Genomic DNA, 18,494 nt, shown 5'->3' on the forward strand with positions numbered 1-18,494 from the left:
CTTTTCGTTACCATCTTTACTCGCTCATTCCCTTCAGGGAGCAGCATGCAACATATTAGTTTGCAGGGTACTGTCTCTGCTTTCTTACCTCAAATTACTCCCTACTTTATTTCAATCAGCCCTCCAAAGCCCTCACTCTACTCTGGCCAAGGTCCCCAGTAAAGGCCCAATTCCCCAGCTGTTTTGTTCTCTCTGCAGTTTCTGTCACCAAAATGCATTTTCTTCTGAAATCCTCTCTTTGATTTCAGAAAAAACATCCCTCCTACAGTTCTGACTAGTCCTTCTCAGTGTCTTTCCCGGGGGCCTCTTCCTTAGTTCACTTCCTACACCAGGGCGCCCAGCAGGCTCCTCCCAGCCAGCCACACCCAGCCCACAAAAATGCTTTATTTGGCATCTTCAGTGTTTTAAAAGAATTTGAATGTTACTGATGTTCTCAAACTGTGCGATGCCACCAAAAAAGATTGAGCAGTTCTTTCTTCTTTGCCCATTTTTATTTCTTTAAATTGAAGTATAGCCAATTTACAATGTTGTGTTAATTTCTGATGTACAGCAAAGAGATTCAGTTATATATATATTGTTTTTTTGGTAAAACTATATATATATATATACATATATATTGCATAAACACTTTTTTCTATTATAGGTTATTTTAAGATATTGAATATAGTTCCCTGTGCTGTAGAGTAGGTCCTGTTGATTATCTATTTTCTACACAGTAGTGTGTATAGGTTAATCTCAACCTCTTAATTTTATCTCCCTGGCCTTTCCCCCTTGGTAACCATAAGTTTTTTTCTACAATATTTCTGGTTTGTAAATAAGCTCATTTACGTCATTTTTTAGGTTTCATATACGAGCAATATCAAATGATATTTGTCTTTCTCTGTCTGACTTCACTTCACTTAGTATGATAATTCCTAGGTCCATCCATGTTGCTGTGAATGGCATTATTTCATTCCTTTTTACAGCTGAGTAACATTTCAGTATGTGTGTGCACACACACACACGTATCTTCTTTATCCATTCCCCTGTCAGTGGATGCTTAGGTTGCTTCCATGTCTTGCCTACTGTAAACAGCGCTCCTATGAACACTGGGGTACATGTATCTTTTCAAATTAGTTTTCTCTGGATATATATATGCCCAGGTGTGGGATTGTAGGCTCATACAGTAACTTGATTTTTACTTTTTTTAAGGAACCTCCATACAATTCTTCATTGTGGCTGCACAAATTTATATCCTCATCAACAGTGTGGGAGGGTTCCCTTTTCTTCACACCCTCTCCAGCATTTGCTATTTGTAGACATTTTAATGATGGCCCCTTTGACCAGTGTCAAGTGGCACCTCATTGTAGTTTTGATTTGCATTTCTCTAATAACAGCAATGTGGAGCATCTTTTCATGTGCCTGGTGGCCATCTCCAAAGACATTTCTGTGGGGAGATGTCTGTGGAGAGGCATTTCTTGACCCACTAAAAGAATGGACGACACCAGGCCCCCATCTCTGAGTGAGAAGCATTGGCTTGAGCTACGAAGCGGGGGTACTTCTTAAAGGAGAGGCACACACGGTCAAGACGTGGCTCGGACAATTGGGAGAAAGGGCTGCCATCCACCCCTACAGCGACTGAAGTGTGCGTGGGTCTCATGGGACAGCCGAGAGGATAAACGCCATCCCGGTGATGGGGAACAGAGAGACGATCTGGGACACGGAGAGCGTGAGGGAGCTCTGGGGCAGCCAAGCAGAAATGTGCGGCAGACAACGGGGTAGAAAGGCCAAAGGTGCGCAGGAGATGGGGCTACGCCAACAAACCGAGAGCTCTTTCATCGCAGGTGGTAGTTGAAACCAAGGCGATGTGGAAGGAGTTCTGAAGGGAGCAGAGAGTCAGAGGGAAGATGGGCTCAGGGGTCCCTGAGGAATCCCGCATGGAATGGGGTTAGGGGGGTGGGGAGAAGGGCCTAAAGAGCCTGGAGAAGGGGGGCCAGAGCTGCAGGAAGAGACCCTTTTACGCAGCTACCATTTTGCCCCTGCTGCTCCCAACCGACTGTGGGCTCCTTAAGGCTCTGGCTTATTTATCTCTGGATTCCAAGTTGCCCAAACACATAGCAACGTTCATTACATTTATTGCTTTTTTGGCTGCGCCTGCAGCATGAGGAAGTTCCTGGGCCAGGGATCAAACCCATGCCAGAGCAGTGACCCAACCCACAGCAGTGACAATGCCAGATTCTTAACCCGCTGTGCCACCAGGGAACTCCATCATCTTATTTTTTTGACGTTCCATTGCAAATAGAATTTTAAGCACCAAACTAGATTAGCATATTTCCGTTGTGCTGTTGGCTCTCGGCCAGTCCCCTGAACCTTAGCTGTGACATTCATTTAATTTTAATCAACATCGGAGGTGACCTAACTAAGGCTGACAGATCTAATCAACCCTGCCCACATTTAGACCGCAGCACTCCTAGACCAATGCAAATGGATGGAACTTCTATTACATTTTTAAAGATCTCCTACGGGGCCGGAGATGCCCTCAGTAAGCCATTCCAACAGTTAACTACTCTTATTTGCCTTATGTTTAGGCAGCCAAATGGTGAAAAGCAATTTCTCCACACATCCCTATAGAGTTGTACAGTTTCTGTTCACAGTGGGAGAAATATGCTTCGCATTACTCTTTCTCTGCCAAATTACAGTAGGGCCCCACTGGAATGACACAGCTTGTTATTATAGAGATCTGGAGATACGATGCCCTGGGTAGCTGCAGAGGCCAGGCTGCCAGGCTGAGAAGCAAACCAATCAAAGGGATCTCGTTCCCATCCCAGCTTCTCCGCTTCACCAGAATTGACCCTGCCTCCTCTGATGGGCGCTCTGGTCCTGTGGTCATTTTGTAGCTAAGCACTAGTCCTATGACTCTTCACATAATCACCCCATAGAACAGCTGCCCAGGAGAAGATGGCAATTCTACAGAAAGATGCGTGAGAATACATTTGCAAGCTTTACCTGTGGGCCTGAGTTTCAATTCCATTGGACCTGACGTCTTCTCTCCAAGCTTGTGCCAAGAGCCGTTTGCAGTCTGGAGCCATTCCTCCACAGTGCAGTAATAGATGCCCTGATCACCGTCTTCCACATCCAGAATGTGTAGCTGAAACAAGTCTTTGGAAGTTTTCCGGGCGTGGAATTTTTGCTTTCTACGTGTGGTCTGAAATTCATCCCCGTATTTTACAACATTGGTTCGGTCCATTTCCAGGATCCTCAACCAGTGTGCATCCGTGGAGGTGGGAGAGAAGTACCAAATAACAGCCAACTGAAGGTCCCCGGTGGACTGGGATAAGATGCTACATCCTATGTCAGTGTTGGAGTTGATAGAGATCTCGTGGACTTGACTGCTTGAATTCACCTTCAGCTTGCTCTCTAAATGAAAAGAACGGTAACAGTTACTTCTGTTGCTTGGCTAGAAAACAGAACTTTAAAGGAGAAGGGACATCAGAGGTCAGCTGGGCAAGGCCTCCTACACACATCAGATACGTGAATTCCTTCTTCAGCAGCCCCACTAACGGCTGGTTCAGCCTCTCACCAACTCACCAACTGACAAAGAACCCATTCCATCTTTGGAAGTCACGACCACTAGAAGTTCTTTCATGTATCAAGTTGAATTTCACCTCTCCCCAACGTCTATCCACTGGTCCTAGTCCTACCCTTGCCCCAGAGGAATGAGATAGGGAGGGTGGGGTAGGGAGGATGTGTCCTGCAGCAAAGCCAATCCCTCCCACAGGGAAATGCTTCAGTATTTAGGCATAATCACCTTCTCTTCTACAGCTTTTCATAAATCAAGTCGAGAGAAAGTGGCCCGCTTAATGCTTTGTCTGTATATTCACAATCCAGAGTCCTGGATTCCCAGTTTGCCAAAGTCTAGTTGTATCTGCCTGCAAACATGGGTAAACGAGAGGAAGTCGTAGTGGGCTATGAAAATCGCATGTCTCTTTGTAGCCACTCAACTGTGGGAACATTGTATACATGTGGAGTCAACTATCCTTAAACCCCAGAGCTTTCTGCTTTGTCAGAAAGATGAAGGGTAAAACCTGGCTTCCAAATCTTACTCTAACTTCCTGCCAACGTCATTGATTCGAGTTTTCTAGCTTCCTGATACTGCCAGGAAGTCCCTTTACTCTTCCTTCAACAAATATTTATTGAGCACCTATTATACTATGTGCCAGACTATTCCAGGCTCTGCGGACACCTCCCCTCAGTGGGTTTACAGTCTAGAGCAAGAGACTAGCACTGGGACGGAGGCTTAGAGATTATAGGATAGTGTCACCCAGGTGGGACAGAGGTATGCAGAGGTGGCAATCAGAGCACACAAAAGGACCATCTAACCCAAATATGGGGATGAGGGGAGGCTTCCTGGAGGAGATACCTCTAAGCTAAGCCTTAAGGGTTAGAAGGAGTTAATCAGATGGAAGAGTTAAGAAAAACCACACAAAAGAAGCAATTTGAACACAAAGCAGATCACAGAGCATTTGGGGAACTGCAAGTAATTCTCCGTGACTGAAGTTCAAATTCAAGATGGAAAGTGGAAGGAGAGGATGCTGGAAAGTCACAAATGTACCAGATAATAAAGGACCTTGTCCACCATGTTGTGGGAGTTTGGCCATGATGTGAATGTGGCAGAGTTGTGGTGACTTGGGCTTCTTGCCTGGATCACGGGTGGATGGTGGGGACAAAGGGAACAATGTAAGAGGAATAGTTTTGGGGGGAGGATAATGGCGTACTTATGTTTGGACATATTGAGTGTAGACATGTCTTGGAGGCAACTGCATAGATGAGTCTGGAGATCAGAAGAGAAGTCTTTCAGGATCATGGATTTGGGAGTTGTCAGCATATAGCCTGAATCCCTGGGTAGGAATAAGCCCACTTTGCGAGACTATGTAGCATGAGAAGAGAGTAAGCTGAGGATGAAACCCAAGGGATGAAACAGTGGAGGAGAATACTGCAAAAGAGAATGAGAAAGAGCAGACAGGGTACTGAAGGAAACCAGGAAATCTTGTGTCATGAGACCAAGTTAAAAAAAGTTTCAAGAAGAAAGTTTTGGACCAACAATTTGAAATACGACAGAAAAGACAGGTAAATTAAGTCATGAATTAATCAAGGAGATCAATACGATCACCAGAAATACTGCTGAGCAGCTGAGAGAATGACAACCACCATGTCTGAGCATCTGCTTGATGGGTCAGGCACGGTACCAGAAACATGTCACCATCTTTAAACTGCACATTGGCTATTGATACACGGGGTCTCTAGGCTTGGATAGATGCAGTGCCTGGTCCAAAGTGATGCTGCTATCTAGTGCTCATCAGATCTAAGTGACGTCAAAGGTTCATGAACATTCCGTTCTAAGAGAATGGAAGTCCTGAAAGAGGTACATGGCACAGCAGAATTTTCAAAGGTTGCATCTTATTTTCATTTCTATGCTCTATTAGCAATTGAGGAGGTAAATTATGGTGAATACAATCATAAATTCTCTAACGCATACACTAACACATCGAAATAAGTGGATAAATGTATTCTAATGGAATTTACATTATCCAGTAGGGGAGATATTCTAAACATGTCATGACTGGGTCAGGCATGGGCAGTGATCAAATTAAAGAATCCCTCACCACTAGAGCTTGTCTTCGAGGTCCCCTGCTGTGCCATGTGGTGCCCTCTAGTTGCTGAGTGATGGGGACTTAGGAGAAAGGGGGGAGGGGAACAGTTACTATTAGTCAGTGTGGAAGTATTTCAATGTTTTACCAACCAGTATGGCCATATGTATATATTAACTTGATGTTAACCTGGATGTCACTTTTTGTGTGTGTGTGTTTGTTTTTGTTTCTGGTTGCCTTTTTAAAATTATTATTGAAGTAGAGGTGATTTACAATGTTTCAGGTATACAGCAAAGTGATTCAGTATGCTTTTTCAGATTTTTTCATTTTGGGTTATTATAAGATATTGACTAGAGTTCCTTGTGCTATAAGTAGGTCTTTGCTTTTTATCTATTTTATATATATTGTGTATCTGTTAATCCCAAACTCCTAATTTATCCCTCCCTCCTTTTCTGGATCTCACTTATATATGGGGTTTACGTCTTCAGTACAAACATGGGGAAAAGGTATTTTTATGCTTTCATTCTGTAACTTACCCCCAATGGGAGGAATGTGGGTTTTTTGTTTTCCCTTTTTTTTTTTTTTAAGCAGGATTAATTTCAAGTGGTATTTACCTGGTAAAGTGATGGCTATCCTTAGCGGATGAGAGGTGGCAGAAGCCCTCACAGGACTGTTTGTGTATAAGAAACGTCTGTCATAAACTTCAGCTTTACACTGATAAACTCCGGCTTCTTCCTCAGTGGCATCATGGACTAGGAGTTGAGAACGAAACAAAGACTGTGAAACTTTTGTCTTCTTTTGGAACTGCGGTAGGAAGTCCCCCCATTCAATGGTGCCGTTATGGGTGATTCGAACAAGCAGATCAAAGGCTGAAGACCTAGCTGGCCGGAACTGCCACGTCACGGTGAGTGGAACCTTGAGGTCAGAGTAGCCCGCGCTCACTATGCAGGACAGGTCAAAGGTGCTGGTTAATTTCACTTGTGGTTGACGGCTCATCAGACTAACATGTAAACTTGACTCTGTGGGCAGAAATGTAAAACCCAATGTCTAATACGTTCATCAAACTGAAGTATAGTGCTTCTGTGTTTTCCCAGTCATTGCCTCTTGACATCAAACCACGCGTTTGTACATTGGGAGTATCAAATATTTGGGGGGAAGAAGTTGATTCACAGTACAATCTGTCCTGAAGCCTGACCTCAATTTTCTAAAGCTGACCCTCTTCTGAGAGTGTTCTCAGCAGCAACAACAATCAGGCAGTGTTTCCCCAGTCTGCTGCTTAGACAGCTGCTACGGCGTGGGTGGAGCGCTCCCCCCCGCCCCGCTGCCTGGCCTCCTCCTCTTACCCCCACTCATGGGTGCAGTGTCACTCTTTTGCACATGTTACAAGAGATTCCGCAGTCCCAGGGCTGCAGCTGTCAGAAGCCTGAACATACAAGGCTCTGCTCTACTTGGCCCATCTCTCTCCACTAAGTCTACTCCACTTCCTAGGATTCTGTTTTTAGCTTTGAGTAACCATGTACAAGTTGCGTGATCTTTATAAAAATGAAAGATCCCTTCAGAGATCAGTCGACAGACATGGTAGCCAGAGATCAGGCTCTGGGTCCTGGGACACACGTACCACAACGTGGGGCTTCAGGATGACACACAAGTTCCACTGCACCGCATTCCACTGCAAGAGGAAGCTATGAATAGACGCACATTCAGAAAAGGATTTCTCTGACACTTACTCAGAGGTTTTACGGTGACTGACACCTGCTGGGTCCAACTAAGATCTCTGGCCTGGGAACGGGGCCTCTCAGACACTCTGCACTCATATGTGCCACTGTCCCTGATGGTGGCGGAGGTGATCTCCAGCTGAAAGGTGGCCCAGTCCATTTTCTCCAGCCTCATGTTGCTGTGCATCTCGAGGTCCGCAAAGGAGGTGCCCAGCTGGACAGTGCCATCCTGCTCCATGCCAGCCACAAACTCCAGCTGCGTCTGGCCCTGTGGGGCGTGCCACCAGGTCACAGACAGGAGACTTTCCGCTCCATCTACCTTGCAGAGAAGGGTTAACGCCTCCCCTTCCCACACGGCTGGCTGCTGGTCCTTGGTAGACACAACTACATGTCTTGCTGGGGTTTACAGATTTTAGAAGAAAAAATTATTTCAGGTAAATGAACATTTTTCTAAAGCACAGGGAAATCTCATTAATTAGGATGTGACTAACTTGTGACAAGCCCTGTATCATCCCCAGAAAAAAAGCGGTAATAAACACTGCCATAGTGGAAGTAGCAGAATGAATACTAGCAGAACCTATTTACACTTAAACAATTTATAATTTGCCCTTATTCTGAGTGATCTGTTCCTGAGGAACATCTAGTTGGGAAAACATCTGGTAATATTTCCTTAAATGAATTAGGGTTGGTGTATGAGGCTGAAAGCCATGAAACCGTGTTTATTGAAATTTTTAATTTTTTGAGATTCAGACTTTCACAGTTAAAAATGACCTTCCTCTCCTTACTTATACTCCCTAATTAGTATGTTTTCTGAACACTGAAGGAGCATTGTTCATTAGATTTCTGTTCCAAATATTGCCATTAACAGATAATTACTTGGGGGGAAAATTGTGTATATTTATATATAAATGTAAATACATATGTTTTCCCCCCAGGTAATTTTATACACACACATTTCACTTTTTCAGGTCATATATTCCTTCATATATGTTATTGCTGGAAGGAGCGATCCCTCCTGTATCTGAATTATACTGTGAAGCAACACAAACATAAATCTGGCTCCTAAGTGGGAATTTCGAGATGTGTAGAAATCAGAGTTCCCGTGGTGGCTCAGTGGGAATGAATCTGACTAGGATCCATGAGGATGTGGGTTTGATCCCTGGCCTTGATCAGTGGGTCGGGGATCCGGCATTGCTGTGAGCTGTGGTGTAGGTCGCAGGTGCAGCTCGGATCTCAAGTTGCTATGGCTGCGGCTGTGGCTGTGGCTGGCAGCTGTAGCTCCAATTTGACCCCTAGCCTGGGAACCTCCATACACTGCAGGTGCAGCCTTAAAAAGCAAAACAAAACAAAACAAAACAAAAAAAAGGATGTGTAGAAATGCAGACATTTCTTCAACAGATACTTCCTGTGCAAGGGCTTGTGCCGGGTGCTTCATGGGCAATGCAAAGATCCCTCAGGTGCTCATGTATCCTAGGCAGCACAGCCTCATGTTTAAGGTCAAGGTCCCTGGAGTCCAAATCATCCTGCAACAGGGTGGACCTCTCTGAGTCCCAGTTTCCTTTCCTGTAAACATGAGGGTAATAACAGCACTTCCCTTATGCATTGTGACAGGACCAAATGAATGGCACATACAAAGGGCTTACCCTGGTTGGCAAGGGGAAGGACCCAGCAGAAGTAAGCTGTTAGCATCAGTGTGTAACTATAGGCACTTGGGGAAAGCAGAGGAGTTCAAAGCCAGAAAAGGAAAACCAAACAGAACTGGCAGTAGAAATCTAAGTAGGATCTAAACGAATTTGCAAATTGGTCTTCCCTGCTGAGCAAGGAGTTCAGTCTTCAACTGCTTTATGTATAAATGTATGTGTTACAAAAGCAGAATGAAGGTTAATGTCCACAAATGGGTTAATATAGATAATACGAATAACATATATAACATATAATATACAACACACACATACGATATTACATATACACGTGCTATATAACATACACGACTTATTACATATACACACAAGATACATAATATATATTACATAAATAATATGCTTCCAAATTATGGGCTTAGAGGCATAATTCTACTTAATTTTTTCCAAGTTAAACATAGACGTATAACTGAAGTTTAGAAATTAGAGGGGAAATTATTACTCATAATCTCACTGCTCAAATATAGCCACTATGACTAGTTTCAACCCACTTCAGGTTTTTCTAAAAAAATGAGCTTTCCTTTGTTCGCTGTGGTCCTTACTGCCTCTTGGTTAAGAAGTGATAAACTTTCCAAGACAGCGGGAGACACACATTCTGCCTGGCAGGGAAGATCCTCTTCTGTTTCAAACGGTCACAGGATCACAAAACTCTGCTCATACTTGACGTAATGGTTTGAGTTTCCAAACCCAGTGCTCCACAGGATCCTTAATAAGTCTGCTAATAACTTTTTCTCTTTCTTATTAGGCCCCTTTCATATTAGGCCCCACTGGGACTCCAGCCTGCAGAAAGGATTCTTTTTAGCTTGGGACGACCACCCTCCTTGATAGGCTGGTGATCTGTGTGCCAGGAAGCTCATCTTCAGGACCGTGGGGCACAACGTCCTGTGTCCCACGCGTAGTGAAAGGTTTACAGATCTGCTCCAGTGGAGCCTGAGATACACAAAGCCAAGATTTAGCTCTCTGTAAATATGTAAACACGCCTACATGGTTTGTTTTTTTTTTTTTTTTCTGAATCCCAGAAAGTCAGACCAAATGTTTAGTGTGAAAACTAACACCAACACACTTCCTGGCTTGCCGCTCTAGGCTAGAGCTCTGCATCTTCACTCCTAGCAAACAGGTGACAGAGAAGAGCCTGGACAGATGTGTCTGTCCGTGGTGATGCCTCCCATGGGCAGGTACAACAAGGAGAACTTCATTTGGGGTCCATTTTTGGCTTTGATTTTGGTTTTTGCTTCTGGGCAATGCAGCTTTCTAGATTTTGAGTTTGATACCCACTTTAGGGAATCCTAATATCACTTGCGGATTTATCCTTTTCCTCGCCACACAAAAAGCATTGATTATTCAAGCATGTTTGAGATCACCCAGCCTTCAGAAACCCAACAAGGGCTGAGCGGCTTTCCCGTTTCCTGCTTATAGCTACTCAGACTCATTTGGACAGATGTCTCACCACATCACGGCAACACGCAGGCAGCAGGGTCTACCCACTAACGTGCACTATTCTTCCTCTGAGTCACGCTTTGATGCAGAATTAAGACTTGGTATCATTCACTGCCTCAAGTTAAGATAATAGAGAATTGAAGAAAGACACCTGAAAGATGCCGGGAGAATAGGAGCGATGTGGGTGTTTATTTCCCATGAAGGAGGCAGGTATATTTTTCCTCTTAACCTCCTCAATATACACACATACCAGGAGACAGAGGGCTTCATTGATACAGGTGTCCTCTGCTTAAAGAAATCCAAAGGTCAAAAACGGATACAACAGCAAATAGAATCAAAGAAACTAGGACAGCAAGAAGGGACTTGAGGACAGTCTAAATAGATGTCACTATCTTCCAGTTGAGGAAGCTGAGACTCAGAGAGGTGAAGGACATGGTGTGTTTGGGGTCATGGCCCATTGAATGGCTCAGGAATAGGACTCAGGTCTTCAGCAGCTGGTTTGGGTGCTTTCCTTTTTTTTTCTTTTTTTTTTTTCATTTCTGGCTGCCCTGCAGCATATGGAGCTCCAGGGCAAGGCATCAGATCCAAGCCACAGTTGTGACCTAAGCTGCAGCTGTGGCAATGCTGGATCTTTAATTCACTGTGCTGGGCCTGGGATCAAACCCACATCCCAGAGCTCCCAAGACACTGCCCATCCCGTTGTGCCACGATGGGGGCTCCACTGGGTGCTGTCCTTTACTCCATTTCACCTCAGAGTGAACTGACTGACACTTGACTTCAGAAGACCTCCGCTGTGTCCACAAAGACATCCTGTACACACACGGAAGGGCCTCTAAAGGCAGCCCAACCACGACTGGTCCCCACTTCACATACCTGCTGACTTCCTCAGGCGCACATAGCTGTCTGGGGACTGTCTTCTCTGAAGCACCTGCCAGGAACCCATCTGAGCTCTTGTCACCTCTGCCACGGCACATCTGTAGGCACCCTCATCCTCTGGGCCTGCAGAGAAGATCTTGAGCGAGAAAGCCTTGGGGCTTAACTTTGAAACCTGGAGCTGCCCTTGACTTGCTCTTTCTTGATAGCCGTTCTTCAGACTCAGAACTCCACCCGCATCAATGTGGGCCACTTCGACATCATTGAAGAACCAAGCTCCCTGAAACTGTGCGTCCTGGCCACCGCCCATGACCAGGCAAACCCGTTCTAAGGGCTTTCCTTCGGGAATCGTGCTCTCAGCCGTAATGTTGACTTGAAAATCTCTCACTAGGAAACAAAAGCAAGGCAGATATTTAGAGAGGCCATTGCAGCTGCCCTTTCAGTCCCAGAGAGAGATAATACCTCCTGTTGGGGTAGTATAGGGATTGCATTTCAGGTGGCAGTTCAGTTCTGAGGAGTAGGTAAGCCAAAGACATGCCTAGAATCAAACAATGCCCTTGACTGTTTTTTAAATTACCTAGAAATAAGAACATACGTGACTTTCTGAAGTGACCTTGTTAAGCAAGATGTATGCGTAGGTGTATAAAGTACACAGTAATGGCTCTTCTAAAATAAAATATTTTATACTATGTTGAATGGATGTAAATTGTGATTTCTTGCTCCCTTTTTTGGCTGAGATATTTAGTGGAATTTTCCTGAGTTAAAAGCATATGTGGTTTATGGCAAGTCCGCAGATGACATCATACTGAACAGTGAAGAGCTGAGAGCTTTTCTTTTGAGATCAAAAACAAGACAAGGATGTCCACTCTCACCACTTCTATCCAACACCATATTGGAAGTCCTAGCCACAGCAATTAGACAGCAAAAGAAATAAGAGGCATCAACTTGGGGGGGGGGAAGAAGTAAAATTGTCATTGTTTGCAGATGATATGATCTTATAGAAACCCCAAAAGGCTCCACCAAAAAACTGTTAAAACAAACAACTTCAATAAAATTGCAGGATACAAAATCAATATACAAGAAGAATCAGTTGTATCTCCATACACTAACAATGAACTATCAGAAAAAGAAATTAAAAAACAATCCTATTTACAATAGCATCAAAAAGAAGAAAACACTTAGGCATAAATTTAACCAAGGAGATGAATGATATTTACAATGAAAATTATAAAACAGTGAAGAAAGTAATTGAAGATGAAACAAATAAATGAAAAGATATCCCAGGTTCATGGGCTGGAAGAATTAATATTCTTAAAATGCCCATACCACCCAAAACAATCAACAGAGTCATTGCAATCCCTATCAAAATTCTAATGGCAGTTTAAAATAAAAGTAGGCAAAAACTCCAAAAATTCACATGGAGCCACAAAAGATTCTGAATAGCCAAAGCAATTTTGAGCAAGAGCTGTTGATATCACATTGCCTGATTTCAAAGTATATTACAAAGCTACAGTAATCAAAAGAACATGTTAAAAAAAAAAAAAAAAGGAGTTCCTGTCGTGGCGCAGAGGAAACCAATCTGACTAGGAACCATGAGGTTGCGGGTTCGATCCCTGGCCTCACTCAATGGGTTAAGGATCCAGTGTTGCCGTGAGCTGTGGTGTAGGTTGCAGACGAGGCTCAGATCTGGTGTTGCTGCGGCTCTGGCATAGGCTGGCAGCTGTAGCTCCGATTCGACCCCTAGCCTGGGAACCTCCATATGCCACAGATGAGACCTTAAAGAGACAAAAGACAAAAAAAAAAAAATGGAACATGGTACTGGTATAAAAACAGACATGTACACCAATGAAACAGAGGAGAGAGCCCAAAAATTAAAAAAAAAAACAACAACAACAACAAAATGGAGATATCAAGCCACAAAAAGCCATGGAAGAACCTTAAATGCATATTACAAAGTGAAGGAAGTCAATCTTTGCAGCCTACATACTCTACGATTCCAACTATATGACATTCTGGGGAAGGCAAAACAATGGAAACAGTAAGAAGACAAGTGATTGCCAAGGATTAGCAGGGAGGAAGGGATAGATAAATCGGTGGAACATGGTAGGTTCTTAGGGCAGTGAAATTACCCTATATGATCCTATAATGTTATATTCATGTCACCATACATTTATTAGGACTCATAGAATGTACAACACCAAAAGTGTACCCCTTATGTAAACCGTGGGCTTTGGGTGATTATGATATATCTGTGTAGGTTATTGAATTGTAACAAATGTACTACTCTGGTGGGGGATTGCTAATAGGGGAGACTCTGTATGTGTTGGTGGGGGCAGGGGTGAGGGTGTGGGTGGGGCAGAGGGATATAAGAACTTTCTATATTTTCAGCTCAGTTTTGGTTTTTAATAAACTGAATACGCTTTTTAAATAAACTGAATATCCGCACAGAAGAATGAAGTTGGACACATACCACAATAAAAAAATAAACTCAAAATTGGTTAAATATTTAAACATAAGCCTGAAACTGTAGGACTAATAAAAGAAAATAGAGGGAAAACCTTCTTGACATAAGTTTGGGCAATGATTTTTCCAGATAAGCACAAGCAACAAAAGCAAAAATGGCAAGTGGGACTGCATCAAACTAAAAAGATTCTGCACAGCCAAAGAAACACTCAAGAGAGTGAAGAGACAATGTACGAAATGGGAGAAAGTATTTGCAAACTATGTGTTTGAAGAGGGGTTGCTATCCAAGATATGTAAGAAACCCATGCAAATCAAGAGCAAAAACCCCAAATATCTTGATTTAAAGGTGGGCAAAGGATCTGAATAGACATTTCTTTTTTTTAAATTTTTTAATTTTTTTTTTTTTTTTTTTTTTTGCCTTTTCTAGGGCCGCACCCACGGCATATGGAGGTTCCCAGGCTAGAGGTCCAATTGGAGCTGTAGCCACTGGCCTACGCCAGAGCCACAGCAATGCAGGATCTGAGCCGCATCTATAACCTACATCACAGCTCAGGCAATGCTGGATCCTTAACCCACTGAGCAAGGCCAGGGATCGAACCCGCAAACCTCATGGTTCCTAGTGGGATTCGTTAACCACTGAGCCACGAGGGGAACTCCCTGAATAGACATTTCTCAAAAGAAGATATACAAATGGCCAAAAATATAAAAAATGATGCTCACCATGAATCAGCAGGGAAATGCAAACTGAAGCAACAAGATAGCACCTCACATCTGTTAGAATGGCTATTTTCAAAAAGACAAAAGATAGCAAATATTGGAGATGTACACTTTTGGTGGATATAAGTTGGTATGGCCATTATAGATAATAGTATGGAAGTTCCTCGGAAAACTAAAAGTAGAACTACCTTATAACCCAGTAATCTCACTTCTGGGTACACATTCAGAGGACATGAAATCAGTATCTCAGAGAGATCGCTGCACTCCTGTGTTCAATATTTATGAGAGTCAAGATACAGAAACAATGTGTCCATCAAGGGATGAATGGATGAAGAAAATGTGGTATATGTACACAATAGAATATAATGCAGCCATGAGAAAAAAGGAAATCTTGCCATTTTTTGAAAACGTAGCTCAACTTGGAGGACATTATTATGCTAAGTGAAATAAGCCAGACGCAGAAAGACAAATACTGTAGAATCTAAAAATGTTGAACATACAGAAGCAGAGAGTAGGATGGTGGCAGACAGGGGCTGGCAGGGTGGGGAAAAGGGAGAGATATTTGTCACAGGGTGTAGTTTCTGTTATGCAGAATAAATAAGTTCTGGAGACCTAATGCACAGCATGGTGACTACAGCTAACAATACTGTGTGTCCTGGGCATCTATCCAGAGAAAACCATGACTTGAAAAGATACATGTACTCCAGGGTTCATTGCAGAAATATATATAATAGCCAAGATGTGGAAGCACCCTAAATGTCCATCAACAGAGGCGTGGATAAAGAAGATGTGGTACATATACACAATGGAATATTACTCAGCCATTGAAAGGAAAGAAATAAAGGCATTTGCAGAGACCTAGATGGATGAACCTAGAAATTATCATGCTAAGTGAAGTTAGTCAGACAGAGAGATACCAATGTCATATGCTGTCACTTACATGTGGAAGCTAAAAAAATGACACAATGAACTTCTTTGCAGAGCAGATACTGACTCACAGACTTTGAAAAACTTAGGGTTTCCAAAGGAGACAGGTTGGGGGGTGGGGGGATGTGCTGGGGGTTTGGGATGGAAATGCTATAAAATTGGGTTGTGAAGCTCATGGTACAACTATAAATGTAATAAAATTCATTGAGTTAAAAAATAATACTGTGTGATATGACTTGAAATTTGCTAAAAATGTAGATCTTAAGTGCTCTCATTACAGACACAAAACAACTATGTGAGGTGATGGGTATTTTAATTAGCTTGATTGTAGCCATTTCACAGTGCCTACAGATACCAAAACGTGTTGTATACCATAAACATATACAATTTTATTTCTCTAAGTAAATAAATTATAAAAAGTAAAGACTGCTTCACATTAAAAAAAAAATTGTTTCCAAAGAAAGGGGGAAAAAAGCTTATGTGTTATGCCGCCATTGGGCTCCCTGAGTAAAACTTGGACTCTTAAGGCAGAGAGGACAAATTTTTTTTTTTTTGGCATGTCTATGGCATGCAGAAGATCCCAGGCTGGGGATGAAACCAATACCACAGCAGTGACAATGCTGGATAGTTAACTCTGTAGGCCTGATAGAACTCCATTGGGATTTTTTTTTTTTTTTTTCGCTTTTTAGGGCTGCACCTGCAGTATATGGAAATTCCCAGGTTAGGGGTCAAATCGGAGGTACAGTTCCTAGACTATACCACAGCCACAGCAACTCGGCATCCAAGCCACACCTGTGACCTACACCACAAATCATGGAAACCTTGGATCCCCGACCCACTGAGTGAAGCCAGGTATTGAACCCGTGTCCTTATGGATACTAGTCGGATTCATTTCCTCTGAGCCACAACGGGAACTCCCATTGGGACAAATTTTTTTTTTTTTTCTTTTTAGGGCTGCACCTGCAGCATATGGAGGTTCCCAGGCTAGGGGTCTAATCACACCACAGCCACAGCAACTCAGGATCCAAGCCGTGTTTGTGACCTACACCATAGCTCATGGCAATGCTGGATTCTTAACCCACTGAGTGAGGCCAGGGATCAAACCCGCAACCTCATGGTTTCTAGTCAGATTCATACCTGCTGCGCCACAATGAGAACTCCCCTTTGGGACAATTTTTAACAGAACAGAATAACACTCTTTCAGAAAAAAAAAAAAAAAAAAAAAAAGATCCGCCATTGGATCATTGCCTTTACCATAGATATGTATGGCTTTAGACCTCCTACTGGACCAGAGCTCGTGCAGGGAGACCAGGAACCACAATGGAGGCTTCCTGCTTGTTTCGATAACAATGCCAATGGATCAGGAGTGACACCACCCCGAGGGCAAGGGGTCCGGTGGAAGGAGCCCCCGGCACTAAGACAAGGCTTCACACTGCTCACAGGAGCTAGTCTGAGACCCGGACGTCTGTGCAGAGTTGGCTTTGGAGAGACACCTGTCTTCAAACCCAGGTCCACTTCTCACCAGCTGAGTGAGCTTAGGCAGATCACTTAGCTGAGTCTCAGGGTCCCGTTTCAAACAGAGGGACCTCACTTCTTGTCTCGGGGGTGGTCATTAGGACTAAATTAGGTAATGTAGATAAAGTGCTGACACAGAGCCTGGCAAGAATGGCAGCAAAACTATTTCCACGCATGGCTTGTGCAATCTACCTAACATTCAATAGATTTTACCCTATGTAAAACCTCCCGTGGACAAAGCCCAAACTGAAGGTTCTTGCTGTTTTGTTTTGTCTTTTTAGGGCCATACCTGCAGCATATGGAAGTACTCAGACTAGTGGTAGAATCGGAACTGCAGCCACCGGCCTACATCACAGCCACAGCAACACCGGATCTGAGCTGCATCTGCAAACTACGCTGCGGCTTGCGGCCATGGTGGATCCTTAACCCACTGAGCAAGGCCAGGGGTGGAACCCACATCCTCACAAACACCATGTCAGGTTCTAAACCTGTTGAACCAGAGTGGGAACTCTGGTCCTTGTTATTTATGCTTCCCAGATGACAACAACAAAATAAAAATGTGTTCAAGCTTTCTTTTCTTTCTTTCACTCTTTCTCTCTCTCTTATTTTTTCTGCAACGTACATGTGCTCGATGTAGGATCTCAGTTCCAAGACCAAGCACTGAACTCAGGCCGAATTGGTGAAAGCAGTGAGTCCAAACCACTAGATTATATGGAAACTCCCTACTCTTCCTAAACAAACTTTTTTAGATCCAACAAAAAAATTAGAAAAAAAAAAAAAAAAAGAGAGAGAGATCCTCCAAATACCCGCTACTAGCCCATTAATGAATTTCCTGGAAGATAATTACCTGCTGGCCGGACCCTCAGAGTGGTTTGACCTGTCTGCTTCTTCGTGATGGAAGTCCAGGTCTCATCCGGATCCTGAATCCACTCAGTTGCCTCACAGAACAGCTGGCCTTGATCTGTGGGCTGGAGCCTCGCTATGGACAGCCTGAAGGTGGTGACCCCAAGCTTGTCAAGCCGCACGTCACCGGCTACAAACCTCTCTGCATATGAGGACCCAGGGATCAACACAAAGTCTTTGGAGAGGGAAATGATCCTGCTGGCTTGGCTTCTTTCTCCATCCTGCATCAGGTACCAGGTCACGGAGAGGTGGGTATGTTGAGCTGTGGCTTTGGATGCCTCACAGGTAAGTTGCAATGGCTCACCTTCGTCCTTACTGAGGGTCTGAACAGACATGGCAGCAGAGAGGGTGTCTGGAATGACTGGAAACAGAGGAATGACAGTGACCTGAGTGGCATGGTACTTGCCAGGCTAGCTAGCCTCCTGAGATGAAGATGGTGCCCTGACACACGGCCTGCAAGGTATATACTTCGAATTGCTTTTCTACAAGCCATAGGCTTTCCCTGTGGCCAAGAAGAATACTGGCATCTATGCACGCAGTCTATGGAACCTGGCAAAGCTAATGGTTCATTGATGTTTTGACCCTGATCTTACATTTTTAGCATAGACTTTCACCAA

At 43.6% G+C, this 18,494-nt stretch overlaps 1 protein-coding gene across 2 annotated transcripts in view; it reads right to left on the minus strand.

The window, feature by feature from the left end:
* Window positions 1–18,494, minus strand: part of CD101 (CD101 molecule) — a 41,712-nt gene that overhangs the window by 12,514 nt on the left and 10,704 nt on the right. For both annotated transcript variants that reach the window (XR_014844381.1, XM_001927700.7), the window contains exons 3-7: window positions 17,822–18,238; window positions 11,353–11,739; window positions 7,355–7,738; window positions 6,242–6,646; window positions 2,986–3,396 (exon numbers count right to left, since the gene is read on the minus strand). Coding sequence is in view for 1 of the 2 variants with exons in the window: in XM_001927700.7 (XP_001927735.3) it covers window positions 2,986–3,396; window positions 6,242–6,646; window positions 7,355–7,738; window positions 11,353–11,739; window positions 17,822–18,238 (2,004 nt within the window). In the remaining variant the exon portion in view is untranslated. The remainder of the gene's footprint in view (window positions 1–2,985; window positions 3,397–6,241; window positions 6,647–7,354; window positions 7,739–11,352; window positions 11,740–17,821; window positions 18,239–18,494) is intronic.

The sequence above is a fragment of the Sus scrofa genome, chromosome 4 (genome assembly GCF_054392235.1).
Source record: "Sus scrofa isolate SSC_HxYL_T2T_F1_AM1 chromosome 4, Sscrofa_HxYL_maternal_Yorkshire_Landrace_v2.0, whole genome shotgun sequence".
Taxonomy (NCBI): Eukaryota; Metazoa; Chordata; class Mammalia; order Artiodactyla; family Suidae; genus Sus; species Sus scrofa.